The sequence below is a fragment of the Nannospalax galili genome, unplaced genomic scaffold (genome assembly GCF_000622305.1).
Source record: "Nannospalax galili isolate Female #2095 unplaced genomic scaffold, S.galili_v1.0 scaffold445, whole genome shotgun sequence".
Taxonomy (NCBI): Eukaryota; Metazoa; Chordata; class Mammalia; order Rodentia; family Spalacidae; genus Nannospalax; species Nannospalax galili.
The window spans coordinates 2,849,406-2,863,937 of NW_008354184.1; the positions used below are offsets into that span (position 1 = coordinate 2,849,406).

Sequence of the window (14,532 nt, forward strand, 5' to 3'; positions counted from 1 at the left end):
GGCCTGGCAGGCTCCTCTCTCAGCACCCTTCTCCCTGTAGGATGCCGCCAACCTCTATACTAACGACTCCTGGGCCACCCTGGAGCCACAGCTGCTCCTGCCCAGCAACACCTATGTGGCCCGTGTGCGCACCCGGCTGTCCCCAGGCTCGAATTTGTCTGGAAGGCCCAGCCAGTGGAGCCCTGATGTTCACTGGGACTCCCAGCCAGGTAATGGGGACTGTGGGAAGTGCCCCTCTTAAGAGCTCAGGTAGTTTCCTGTGGCTCTGGTGACTGTCCAAGTTGTCATCAGAGCGTCCCACCAGCCCTGTGTCCCCAGTACTCTCTCCGAGCCACTCTGTCTCAAACACTCCAGGCTCCAGGCTCCCACATATCTTCTGCTAATGACAGTGACCGTCATAATATCAGCAGCAGCTCCTGCCCCTGTGTGCTAATGAGCCTGTGCTGTGTGCAGGGCGGCCTCTGTCCCTGTGTTCATCCCCATGCTGAAACTTAAGGACTGTTCCTTTCCCCTGATGCCATGGAGGTGCCCAGGTCCTCTCTCGCTGGGCTACACAGCAGGCCTCCCACATATCTTCTGCTAATGACAGTGACCGTCATAATATCAGCAGCAGCTCCTGCCCCTGTGTGCTAATGAGCCTGTGCTGTGTGCAGGGCGGCCTCTGTCCCTGTGTTCATCCCCATGCTGAAACTTAAGGACTGTTCCTTTCCCCTGATGCCATGGAGGTGCCCAGGTCCTCTCTCGCTGGGCTACACAGCAGGCAGACTTAGGCTGGTGCCCACAACCAGATCCTGCTGCCCTGAAGGCCCTCTTCCCTGTGAGTCACCTGCTGCCCTGAGCTAGGGGATGAGTGACCGTGGGGTGACTGAGGGGACATCTGCTCCCAGGGGACCTGGCCCAGCCTCAGAACCTGCAGTGCCTCTTCGATGGGGCCCAAATGCTCAACTGCTCCTGGGAGGTGCGGACCCAGCTACATGGCTCTGTCGTCTTTGGACTCTTCTACAACTCCAGCCCTGATGCTCAGTGAGTGTCCCCTCTCCATCCCACCCTGTTCCCTTGTCCTTAGGGCCACAACTCAACTGAGGTCTCAGCCTGCCTGAGCCTCCCCTGGCCCTGTCCTTAGCTCAACTGTGCTCCCCAGGGAGGAAGAATGCTCTCCAGTGGAGGAGCAGCAGGCTGGCCTCTTCATCCGGTATCACTGTGGGATAAATGTGTCCAACGCCAGTGTACACAGCCGGTACACAGTCTCTGTTAAGCCGCGGAAGCAAGGGAAATTCATTCCAAGCTCCAACCACAGTGAGTCTAGCCCGCCTCTGCATGGGTCTCTGGTACTGTGGGGTCCTTTGTGTCACAGTAAATTCCTGGACCTTCTGTGCCACCTTAGTGTTTGCCATTTTCCACGCAATGCAGGCCAGTGACCCAACTGAACATATATAATTCAGATCTTTTTGAAATTCTTTAAGAAATCAGTGCAACTGACCTACCACAATAAGTATGAAGTTTGCCTTCCCTTGTTCTGGGGTCTCCTCTCTGTCTTCAGGTCCTGGCCCATGAGCTCTACCACTCAGTGCCCTTTGCAGTTCAGACATGACTGCGGGGTGATTCAATGCCCCTTCCATATGTTCTCCAAAATGAGTGTTCACTGGCCCTCCAAACTCCCGGTCCCTTTCCCTTCACCTTGTTCTAAATGTCAGTCCTATTTTCAGTTGCTCAGACCGGAGGCCTTAGGCTGGTTCTTGCTTGTTTCCCCTAAACGCCACTTTCCGTCCCCTAGCTCATTTTGCCGTCTCTAGCTTGGAGCTACATCCAGTGGGTCTCAGTCTCACGGTCTGTTTGGGTCAACTGCTTTGTCCAGGGTAAGCTAGCACATCCCTCTGCGTCTTGACCTTGACTTCTTCTTTCCAACCTTCCTTTCCTCATCCCTCCCTCTCTTCCTCCCTCCTCCCCCTTGATGTTCCTTCAAGTTTCTTCCCATTCTAGAACCTTCTGGGATTCGGTTGATATACCATCTAATTCTTCCCTTCACCCAGAGCCTACCACCACAGCCCACAGGCCCTGGTCTCTTGGCCATCCCACTTGAACCCTGACTTCTGTCTCATCCTCTTATTTGATGTTGTGGGGCCACTGGGCATACTCCTGCCCCAGGGCCTTTGCCTCGCTATTCCCTCTGCTGGGATACTTTGTCTTTTTTTTTTTTTCTTCTCATGCTGAATATTGAGTATAGGATTTCGTGCACGCCAGGCAAATGCTCCCCCCACCCCACCCTCTGCTCTATTTTGCTTTTAAATTTGAGATAATATCTCACTAAGTTTCCCAGGCAGACTTGAACTTATTCTAGGTCCACCCAGGACTTTTCATCCTCCTGCCTCAGTTTCCAGGTAGCTGGGATTATGGGCCTGCATCAGCCCTTGTTTTTGAAATCTACTGGCTTCCTCCCTCACTTCCTTCAACAACTCAAAATATCTGTGAAGGTTTATCTGAAAAATCCCATTTGAAACACACTGCATCCTGCCATACTGATCTGTCCCCTGACCAGCCTCTACTTCCCTGATCACTGTCTACAGTGTCCTGTGGGCTGTCAGTTCTGCTCCTGTGTTCAGAACAACACCCGGTAGAGTGAATGCTTAGAAACGTGGGGCCAACATCTACATAGGGGCCACAGATTGCGGCAGGCTCCTTCAACTTCCTGCCCTCTGGGTCTCCCAGGTGCTGTTCTTCCTCATTGCCATGATGTAACTCCCTCTGCCAAAACTTTTCCTTGGGGTGGGGAAGGGTTTTGGGACCAATGTGAACAGTAAGGAGGGTCCCCCCACAAGGCCTTTGAAACAAATTAGAAATAAAGAAATAACCATGGGGTTGGGTGAAGAGATGCTCAGTTGGTAAAGTCTTTACCCTACAAGCATGAGGACCTGAATTCCATCCCTGGCACCCATGTTTTAAAAAAGCTAGGTGGGGCTGGAGAGATGGCTACGAGCACTGGTTAAGTGCTAAGCTCAGAGGTTGAGAACACTGGTGGCTCTGACAGAGGTTCTAGATTTGGTTCCCAGCACCCACATGGCAGCTAACACTTGTTCTTAACTCCAGCTCCAGTGGATCTGATGCCCTCTTCTGGCCTCCACGGGCATTGCATACACATGGTGCACTTACATAAATGCAAACAAAACACTCATAAACATAAAAATAAGTAGAATTTTTTAAAAAGCTAGGTGTAGTGAGCAATGGTAATACTTGTGTAATTCTAGGGCTAGGGAGGCAGAAACAGGCTTGGGGCTCATAAGCCAACCAGTCTAGTCAAGTAAGTGAGCTCCAGGTTCAGTAAGAGACCCTGCCTTAAAAAAAAATAAGGTGGTGAGCAATAGAGGACACACTGGACATTGGCCTCTGGCCACCACATGAATGCACACATGTGAGCATACACATATATATGAACACATGACATATACACATCAAAGCAGCAACACATAGGCAAATATCACATTGTCACTGTAGTTTTGTCCCTGCTATACTTTGAACACCTTGAGGACAATAGACCTGTAGCTCTGTCACCCTGGCCTCATGCTCTGATGTTACCAAGGGTTTCTGGCCCTCTGCAGATGGGCAGGTGGCAAGGGACCTAGTCCCTGGAGAGCATAGCCTGACAACCTGACTCGGGTCAACAAATGCACATGGGCAGCCACAAAGACACAACAGGCAAAAGTCAGGGTGGAGAAGGGGCCTGGGACCAGTGTCCTTAGTGGGATGACACACTGCACCCAGGTGACTTTAGAGTCAAAAGCACAGGGTAGCCAGTCTTTGTATTCAGAGTCAGTAGGTAACCAGGTACCTAGCTGCCCCTCATAACCACCTATTCAGACAGTAGTGTTTCTCAGTGCCCACCAGGGGGCTCTGCTTACACTGAGCACCTGACTGACTATAGAATTTGGGACAAAAAGACCTCAAGAGGGATGGGACCTGGAGTGATCTGGGTGGGAAAGAGAACACCTGTGACCAGCTTCGAATATTTGGAATGTTCCACTGGAGGGAGGACACTGTGATAATTCCTGAAATTGTCCTCCTTCCAGTCCAGCTGCCCCCTCCAACCCTCAACCTGACCAAGGATGGAGACAGCTATAGATTGGACTGGGATAATAGGAGAACAACCCACGGAAACATGTTCCAAGTCCAATACAGGAGGGACCTGGACACCTGGAAGGTGAGGACCTGGACCCAGAAAAGTTGGAGACAGGGAGAAAGGGAGTAGGCTCAGACATGACACCCCTCGGGGAGGACCCACCTGCTGGGAATTCAACCCAGCAGGTGACCAGTGGACCCACCATGCCTTGGGACCCACAACTGTGTGGTTACCAGGTGACAGTCTAATCTCTTGGTGAAGGAGCCATGTCAGCGAGGTGATGTGACATGGTTCCATGCCCAGAGCTGTCCTTAAGCGCAGGGAGAAGAGACAGTCAGTGTGGGGTGGTAGAAGCCACTGGGCTGAAGAGTTTCAACTATCACCAAGGTCTCAGTATATTTCCTTCCAGGAACCGGATCTGCTCCAAAAGTGCAGCATTAGGGTCTGAGCTGCAGCTGAGGGCAGACATAGTCTGTCTCACACACCACCAGCAGGGGTCTGGGAGCTAGCTGTAGACCTTGGGGCTCTACAGAGCTCAAAGCAGGGCCATACTGCCAGCCTCAGATTCAGGCAGGGAATGGGGAAACTGAGGTCTGGGGGTGTGTCAGTAGGGAGTCAGGAGGAGGCTGGTTCTGGACTCACATCTCAGAGAGGACCTAGTATCAGCTGTTATTGGGTTAGCTAGAATTTGGGTTTCAGGCTATAGCCCAGACAACTTGGAAGTGTTCTGGGCCTGGGTATGGCCCTTGGATTGCTATTAGGAGAGATGGAGTCTGGGCCCACCATTTGCTAGAATGCCAGGAGGCGCAATGGTTTAGGTGTAATTGTGTGTGTGTGTGTGTGTGTGTGTGTGTGTGTGTGTGTGTGTGTGTGTGTGGCAGGGAGCATCTGAGTCCCTGAACCTGGTCAGTGGCTCAGCATCAGCACACCTGCCACCACAGGACAGCAAGACAGAGGCCCCACAGCAGGCCCACAGCATGCTGCTGCCAGCACTGAAACCTGCCACCACATACTGGGCCAGGGTGAGGGTCATGCCCGCCCTCGGCTACCATGGGATCTGGAGCGAGTGGAGCAAGGAGGCCTCCTGGACTACTGAGTGGGGTATGTCTCCCGGCCTCCACTCCACCCTGGCCTGCCTCTCTCTAAGGTGTCACTTGACCCTGGAAAGTGACACTCGATGTGCAAGACACACTGTAAATGGGGACTTGAGAGAGCAGAGAGCCCGTCTTACCCTCATTCCTCCTTTAAGTGGGAGCTTAGGCCTCTGTTTAAAAGGCCCTTGGTTTCATTATCCATGATTGGTCAATCTGGGTTTCCTGTTCCGATGGCAGCAGAGCCATGGTAGCCTGGGTCTGGAGGGTTGGGTGGGATGCTTAGGTCCTGCCGACCTCCCTGTCCTCCTTGCTGCATTCAGACCTTACCTTACCTGTGGTGACCACCTGGACACATGCACTGTGCAAGGCAAGGTCTGGGACGTTTGGAGAGGACACGGGGTGTTGGTCTAAAGCTCCCCTCACAGCCAGCCTTGCAGAGGGAGGAGCCCCGGAGTGATAGTCACCCAGGTAGAAGGAGGGCTGGGGCCATGGCTCAGGAGAGGGGAAGGGGTCCTGCTGGGCCAGGCCAAGAGGGCTCATGCTGTCAGCAGAGACCCTCGGTAAGCCCATCGTCCCCTCTCCTCCTCTGCCCTCCCTGTACCTGGAGGTCATGTCCCAAGCTGCCTCCTTCTGGAAAGCTCCCTGGTCTCTGCCAGTCCCCACAGGGTACCTGCTGCTGCTCAGGGTGGAACTTCCTCACACTGAGCACTGGGGCTCTTCCCAGTGGGTCTGGCCTTCTGCCCATCACCTACAAACAGTGTGTTCCCTCAGCCCTGGTCCTGCACAGAGGGTCTGGAGACACTAGCCCTCCCCAACCTGCATCCTGACCCTCCCACCTAATACTGCTTCTCCTTCTTGCTAAGTACTGCCCACATGGGGACTGGCCCTCATCCTGGTCTTCGTCACCCTGGCCTTGCTCATGGCCCTCCGTTTTGGCAGTGTCTATGGGTACAGGTAAGTGCAGTGAGTGGACTGAGGGGAATGGAACCCGGGCCTCAAGGACCTCCAGGGATGGCGGTCTGGCCCTTGCTGTTCCACTCTGCCAGTCACCCATAGCCTCAGTTTCCCCTCTGTACATGGGCACCTGAGCACTTGGCCCTGAGGTCTCTGGAGCCCATCACCTTCCTGTTGTCTTCCAGGATGAATAGGAAGTGGAAGGAGAAAATTCCTAACCCCAGGAAATGTATCTCATTACAGGTAGGAGGACAGGGCTCTGCTACAAGCTCCCTGTCTGCTCAGCCTCCCTTTTGGGAGGGGTTCCTTTTGGTGGGGTGGGAAAGATGGCTACATAAGAGGCTGGCCCATTGGAAAGCTGGCCTTTGGGGCCTCCTAAACCCTCAGTAGGAGTCCTGCAAACTGCCTGGAGCTCTGCTTAGAACCACAGAGGGACTGAGAACATCATCCAGGGTGATGGCTGGGGCTTGCTTTGGAGAGTAAAGAGGGAACCAATGGATCCCAGGGAAGCAACTAAGTCCTCCAAAGGTCCTTACAGGGTCCCTCTGAGTCAAGCGGGAGGGCTGCACATCTTCAAGGGGGCTAGGGCCTGCCACAGGGAACCCAGGAAGGAGAGACATGGGCTGGGTCTTCTCAGGAGGTGATGACTACAGGTGGACATAAGTGCCAGGGACCGGAACCTGTGGCAGGCAGCAGGGCCTGCTTTGCCTGTGAGGGCCTGGTGTCAGAGTGCAGCGGGGAACAGGGTGTGGAGGACCCTTGATTACAGGAGGGTTGGAGACAGAACCCTGACCTCAGAGTTTTCCAGATCCCTTAGAAGTCACCCTTCCTCCCTGAGTCTAGCTTTTCTGGTGTCAGAAGGACTGGGACTGTCCCTACCAGGTGGAACTCATGGAATATGCCCCTCCCCTACCCCTCCTTCCTGAGACCCCTCACCCATGGACACCAATGTTCTTCCTCTCCAGGACACAATTGGAGGACTCTGGCCTCCTGGCAGCATGGCAGCCTTCTCCAGGGGTAACTGTATTCCCCAGGGGCTGCAGGGCTGCATCTTCACTGTGCAGGAGGGGTGAGTATGGGGGTCTGTGGGCGTAAGGTGCCCTGCTTTCTGGAGTGGCCCATGGCCCTCTAAGTGATCCCAGGGACTGGTTTACGCTGTAGCAATGACATACTTATTAGGGTGGGACAGACAGCATCCTGGAGCAGATAGCCTCTCCCTGTCTCTCCCTCTTTCCCAGGGAAACCCCCACAGAGCCTCTCAGTCACTCATAGACCACCAGGATGGCTGAGGAGTGCCACCCAGAAGTCATCAAGATTCATGTGGGTCACCTTAGTGACCCCTGGATATTGTGGTTTTAGGGGTTCTGACTGGGGTCTTCAGGGCTTCAGAAGCCCTAGATCTGGTCCCTTAAATGATGATAGGGATGCCTCACCTCCTGACAGGTGACAGGAGAAGGCCCAAGGCCACTGGGCAAGGAAAGCTGGTGGTATCAGATGATGGCAAGAGCCAGCATTCAGGGAGGCAAAGCTTCTCTGTGCTTAGTGGGCACTGGGGCTGTGCTGGATTCTGCTCAGTGGGCACAGGCACCCCTGCCAGTGGGAGGGTCTTTCCCAAAGAACAGTGCCCCCTGTGGACCCTAGAATCAGGCCCCTGCTCTACAACCTTTTTCTCTCCAGCCAGGACATCCCCTGACTCTCCCCATCTTTAAACAGAAAGTGAGGGCTGAACCACCAACCCTATGGTCGTGCTGTGAGGGTGACAGGTGCTAGTGCCGTATCCACACTGCTGACTCCAGAGCTCAGGCGTGGCCTGCCTCCAGGGTGCTCAACCTGGCAGGAGGCCAGTGCTTCCTTCCGCAGACTGGACAGCACTGTGCATGGACAGCAGCTCTGGGTGGCCCCTGAGATCCAGAACTCCTGGTTAATATCACCCTGCACACAAGGCATAGATAGAGGGCAGACTACACTCCTCATGGGAAGTTTCTTCTATGCTAAGGCTCACTGCTAGAGTCTTAGTTTATTTATCATGCCTGAATTAATTGGCTGGTGACATTAACTCATGAAGGTGGAGATGACAATGACTTGTAAGGCCATCGAACAGTCAGTGTGACCTCTGTGTGACAATGATGCTGCACCCAGTAGCAGCTGTCATTTTCTCAGAGGCCCCATGTGCCCTTGGCCACACATGTCACACAGCATCTCATTCTCCACTGATTATCTGATGCTCATTTTTCTGATTAGAAAACTGAGCCTCAGGCTGGGGACATGGCTCAGTCAGTAAAGTGCTTGTCTTACAAGCAGAGGGACCTGAGTTTGATCCCCAGAACCCACATGAAAGAAGCCAGGTGTGGTGACCCATACTCGTAATCCTAGCACTGGGGAAGTGGAGGCAGGCAGATCCCTGGGGTTCACTAACCAGCCACATTAGCATGCTTGGTGAGTTCCAGGACAGTGACTCTGTCCAGTGAGACCCTAGCACCTAAGGTTGTCCTTTGGCCTTCACATGCACGTGCACACATGTGTAAACATACCCACACATGCATGTACACTCACGTACAGCACATATGAAAAGAAAACTGAGGTACACATTGCCTTTAAAAAGTGTCCCTCATGTTCTATCCTGTCCTGTGCACACACACGCCAGTCCTATCCATTGCGTGTGTCCTCATTCCCCCCCTCCCACTGCTGGTCATTCACATGTCTCCTGGGTGGGTGAGGCAGCTAAGAGCAAGCTCAGAGCTTAGAGTAGGTGGAAGTCAGTGCTGGACCTAACCAGCCTCCCTCCCATCAAGGAGTTTAAATTTTTAAAAATATTTTATTTATTATAAAATATTCTGCATGCATGTGTGTGTGTACCACATGTGTGCAATGCCTGCAGATGTCAGAAGAAGGAGTTGGATTCCATGAAACTAGAGCTATGAATGGTTGTTAGCTGCCATATGGGTACTGGGAACCAAACCTATGAACTCTGCAAGAGCAATCAGTGCTTTTAACCACTGAGCCATCTCTCTAGCCCCTGTCCAGTATATTTTAATTAACAATTAGATCTTCAAAATCCTTTAATATAGCTGAGCATGGGGGAACACGTTTGTAATTTCCATATGGGTACTGGGAACCAAACCTATGAATGGTTGTTAGCTGCCATATGGGTACTGGGAACCAAACCTGGGTTCTCTGCAAGAGCAGCCAGTTCTCTTAAATGCTGAACCAAAATTTTTGGATTGATTTATTTTCATTTTATGTGTATGAGTGTTTGCCTGCGTGTATGTAAGTGCACAAAGTGTGTGTGAGGCCAGAAAAGGATGTCAGATTCCCCCAGGAATAGAGTTACAGATAGTTGTTAGCCACCATGTGGGCGCTGGGAATGGGGATTGAACCTGTGTCCTTTGGAAAAGCTGTCAGTGCTCTTAACCTCTGAGCCAAGTAGCGCTAACTCCCCTTTCTCTGGCCTCTGAGTGTCTGTCCTGTGGTTCCTACCTCATCTGCAGGTTAGTAGACACTCATGTCCATGGCTTTCTCTTGATGGAGGTTTCCAGAAACAACCCTCCACCATTTCTGCAGAGACCTGTTCCCTGGCTCTGAAGTAGGAGGTGAAGGGCTTGCTACCGTACTGTGGGATCCCTTCCCTTCCTTTCCTGGCAAGGGGAAGCTTGCCCTCTACTCCCACTTTACAGACAGGCAGCTGAGATTCACTGAGGCCACATTGTGAAGGATTCCCATTCAGAGCTGCACCTCCTTAGAGAAGAAAAGGAGAGCCTTTTCCCTAAAGAGAGCTGTCAGCTGTCAGACCTGGGCAGGCGGAAAAGAAGGAGTGTTCAGGGCATCTAGGGGTCCCAGGCACAGGGCAGCAGATTATCCTATCATCTATCTATCTATCTATCTATCTATCTATCTATCTATCTATCTATCTATCTATCTATCTATCTATCTATCTATCTATCTATCTATCTATCTATCTATCTATCTATCTATCTATCTATCTATCTATCTATCTATCTATCTATCTATCTATCTATCTATCTATCTATCTATCTATCTATCTATCTATCTATCTATCTATCTATCTATCTATCTATCTATCTATCTATCTATCTATCTATCTATCTATCTATCTATCTATCTATCTATCTATCTATCTATCTATCTATCTATCTATCATCTATCATCTATCAATCAATCATCTATCTATTAATCTATCATCTATCTATTAATCTATCACCTATCTATCATCTATTAATCTATCTATCTATCATCTATCTATCTTTTTATGTGTACATACATATCTGCCCTTTGCCCAAGATGTGGGCATGCACGAGGAAAAGTTGCTGGGGACTCAGTGCAGAGTGCAAGATGTATTGAAGGCTGGGGGTGGGGAGCAGTGGGAGGACTTCAGGAGAGGGAGCCATGTGGACAAGGTCCCGAGGCTCCTCTTCACAAGGCCCTCACCCAAGGTGAGATCATGAAGGGCCAGATAGTGGAGTGCTGGGCCCTGCACCGCCAACAGGTGTTTGTGTCCATGGATCCTTTTAGGGAGGGTTCAGACATACGGCAACCAGCTATGTACGTGTGAAGATACCTGGAAAAGGGCAGTGAGGAGGAATAGGGTAGGATGCAGGAGGTGGCGGGGAGGAGACATTAGCTGGCTGGGGCGGAGACACAGGGTAAGGGAGAGACAGGACCTGGCTATGACTCTGCATGTGGTGGGGGAGCTGTGGTTCCCTGCTGAGTGCCAGAGCCATTGCCAAATGAAAGTTGTAGAGACAGCAGGTTTAGAGAGCCAAGAATGTGGTAGAAAACATGAGTTTGGTCTTAGGGGATTCCACGCTGAGCAGCTGGGAGATCTCCAACAGGAGATCTCATTCAACACTCCCTCTGCAGGGCTTCCTGCTGTGACCCAGGTAGAGACCATCAACCCACAGAAGGGAGGCTGGGGGTTCCAGTGGCAGGTTGAGGCCCCAGAATGAAGGGGTGATAGGAAACTCAGTCTGAGAGGAGGAGAGTGCTGACTGGGGTTTGCAAAGGCCTGGGGCACAGACAGGGTGCTGACTTGGTCAGCTCAAGGGTAGAGGGTCAGGTGGGTGCTGAGGTGGCATGAAAGTTGTGCCCAGGAGCTTGGGAGGGCGACAGAAGAGCAGCAGGTGGGGACATGATAGGCCGCAGAAGCAGAGCAAGGGCCTCACCACAGGTAACAGCATGTGTCGGCCATCTTTGCCCAGGGGACCCACTTTCTGTGGTCCCTTCTCTTTTACGCCATCCCATTTGTGTCCTTCAGAGCTGGGAGTCACTGTTCCGTTGATGTTCTATCTCTGTTGTTCTCACAGGGTGTCGTTTGTACATTTGGAGGATAGTGAGGTGTCACCTCTCACCATCGAGGACCCTAATATGGTCCAAGATCCAGCATCTGGGCCTGGCATGACCCCAGCCATCTCATCAGAACCCATGGAGCAGCCCCCTGACCCCCAGCTAGACCCACTAATCCCTTCAAGCAGGCTGGAAAACCAGATCCCCAGCTTTTATTTCAATGGCCCCTACCTGGGGCCTTCCCACAACCACTCTTTGCTTGGCCTCAAGGGCCAGTCAGTGACCCCAGAGACAAGTGGGAGCCTGAAGCCAGCACTGCCAGGTTCCCTGGTATACCTGTGTCTGCCCCCTGGGGGACAGGCGCAGCTGGTCCCAATGGCCCAGGTGATGGAGCAGGGCCAGGCTATGAATGTGGAGTGTGGGCCTAGCCTGGGGCCTGAGAGGAACCTCCCCATGGAAGCTGGGGACATCCCTGTCCCTCCTGATTCTGGGCCAAAGGTGAGGAGACATGACCTGGAGGAGAACTCAGTGGCTCTGCCCATGAGTTCTGGGAGCCCTGAGGACCCTATGGTGGCCTCTGGTTATATTACCCCTGCAGACTTGATCACCATGCCTACAGGGACAGCTCCATCTGTCTCTCTGTCCCCCTCTCTGGGGTTGCCCCCAGCCCCAAATCCCAGCCTCTGTCCCAGGCTGCCTGAAGGGCTCCTTGGATCCTCAACCTCCAGGCTGCCATGTTTTGAGGGCTATATGGAGCTCCCTCCAAACATGAGCCTGTTTCCAGAGTCCTCTCTGGGCAGTCTTGCCCCTCCTGTGCCCAGCAGCCCTGTCGTGAGTCTAGGAGCACCCCGGGAGAAGGTGGCCCCAGTATCCCCTCACCCCGAGGGCCTCCTTGTCCTGCAGCAGGTGGGAGACTACTGCCTGCCCCCCAGCACTGGAGTCTGGCCACTCCCTCCACAAGCCAAGCCCTCCTCTCCAGGATGGGGGCAGAGCTCAGACTAATACATTCTGCACCCAGATGCCCTTGCCTGGGCACACATTATGGCCAGGTGGACTGCTCCTCTTCAAAGCGATAAAGACAATGTGAGATCTTCATGGCCCTGTGATGTGACAGCAAGCTGCCACCCCACCTCTGCTGAGACTCTGGCATCTATCTGCCTGACCTCCCTGTCCCATCTGCCTGTCTCTTCCCCGGATTTTCCATGTGCTTAGAGGAAGGCCGTGAAGCACGGGGTGAAAAAAGAGGCTTCCACACCTCACATGCCTCAGAACTGAACTAAGATTTGGTGAAGAGGTTGCTGGTTCCGTGAACTGCGGTGGGATGGGAGGTGCATTTTCCCCTTACTTGTCAATGCTGATAACATTGGTCCGGAGGTTGTACTTTTGGAATCCCTGTTTCTGTTCTGAGAAGATGAAAGAACAGAGAAGGCTCAACGGGTAGAGAAATGAACCAGTGCAGAGTGGAATTTGAGCGTGAGACGGCTTTGTAGCGGTGGGCACGTGTCATTCTGCGTTTACTCAAGCACACAACATCAGCGCGTAGCCCAAGTCCAACTCAAGACTGCAGGTGGCGATCCTGTGTCGATGTGTTTGCCAAATGTGCCACTGTTGCCATGCCTGCCGGTTTATGCCCCCACCCCCCAGAGAGAGTGTTGAGATGTTAACACCTGTGGTGGCATCAGGAAGTAAAGCCTTTGTAAATAAGGTCAAAAGGCTCAGCCCTGTGATTAGGAGCGTTCCCTTATTTATAAAGGAGGCCCAGAGAGATCCTTCTTCCCTTGGCCACATGAAGGCACAGTGAGAGGGCCTGGCTTGTGAGGAAGTGGCCTTTACCAGAAGGTCAGGCATCTTTTATCTGTTTGTTTCTCTTGCTTTGGGAGAAAGGGTCTTGCTATGTAGCCCAGGCTGGCCTGGAATTCACTATATAATCCAAGTTGACCTGGAACTTACTCTGTTGTTCTTGAACTCACTGTATAGCCCTTGCTGGCCTCAAACTCATGGCTATTCTCCTGCCTCAGCCTCCCAAATGCTGAGATTATTGGTATACACCACCATACCTAGTTCTGATGGCGTCTTACCATGGGCTTCCCAGCTTCCAACACCATAGGAAATACATTCTCTTGTTCCTAAGCCCCTCAGTCTATGTCATTTTTGTTGTAGCAACTCCAAGGAACTACAGCCCTGGTGCAGGCTACTGGCGTGGGGGAGGCTGTGAGGACACATGGGAACTTGTGGGTGATGAACTCAAACTGCTCTAAAAAAACAAAGTCCACTTAGAACACAGTATAAGAATACCATACCCTGGTTGGGGTGGCGGAGGGTAAGAGATGGCCCAGCAGTTAAGAGCACTTGCTGCTCTTGCAAAGGATTCAGGTTCTGTTCCTCAGCTACCAACATAGCAGCTGACAACCATTAATAACTCTAGTTCCAGGGTATACAGCGCCGCCTTCTGACTTCCACAGGTATCGCACTCATGGGTGCACTTACATGCAGGCAAAACACGCATGCACATTTTGGGGGCTCAGGGTCTCCCGGTAACTCCAACTAGCCTTGAACTTGCAATATAGACCAGGTTGGCCTTGATCTCACAGAGATTTTCCTGCTTCTGCCTCCTGAGTGCTTGGATTAAAAACATGTACATATCATCTATTTTTTAATTTTTATTTTTTAGAGGTCCATGTCTCATGTGCTCCTGGGTGTGAGTCCATGCCCTGGAGTCTGGTCAACTTACCAGGCATCACACCAATAATCCTGACTCCCCTTTCCCAGGATTCCAGAGTAGCCCATAGATACTCAGCTAGGGGGGCTTCCTGCCTATCTCCTCCATCCATGCTGGGTCCCTGTCTAGCCTGGGTTTGAACAAGTCTTGTGCATGCTGTCACAAATGCTGTGGGTTCATATGACTACCTCTCTGGTGTCCAGACAACATAGTTTCCTTGTAGCCATCTATTACCTCTGGTTCTTACAATCTTCCTTCCTTTCCCTTCTTTCATAATGATCCCTGAGCCTTGGGAGGAGAGGGTGCAATATAGGTGTGTCTCATTTAGAACTGAGCACCCCACAGTCTCTTAT

General features: G+C 52.2%; 1 protein-coding gene across 1 annotated transcript in view; it reads left to right on the plus strand.

The window, feature by feature from the left end:
• The window catches only part of LOC103748645 (interleukin-3 receptor class 2 subunit beta-like), a 25,375-nt gene extending 12,211 nt beyond the window's left edge, over positions 1-13,164 (plus strand). The window contains exons 6-14 of the mRNA XM_017802747.1: positions 41-209; positions 888-1,023; positions 1,142-1,296; positions 4,062-4,192; positions 5,053-5,212; positions 6,069-6,159; positions 6,345-6,402; positions 7,125-7,228; positions 11,481-13,164. Of these exons, the coding sequence (XP_017658236.1) occupies positions 41-209; positions 888-1,023; positions 1,142-1,296; positions 4,062-4,192; positions 5,053-5,212; positions 6,069-6,159; positions 6,345-6,402; positions 7,125-7,228; positions 11,481-12,462 (1,986 nt within the window). The 3' untranslated portion in view covers positions 12,463-13,164. The remainder of the gene's footprint in view (positions 1-40; positions 210-887; positions 1,024-1,141; positions 1,297-4,061; positions 4,193-5,052; positions 5,213-6,068; positions 6,160-6,344; positions 6,403-7,124; positions 7,229-11,480) is intronic.
• The last annotated feature ends 1,368 nt before the right edge of the window (positions 13,165-14,532 follow it).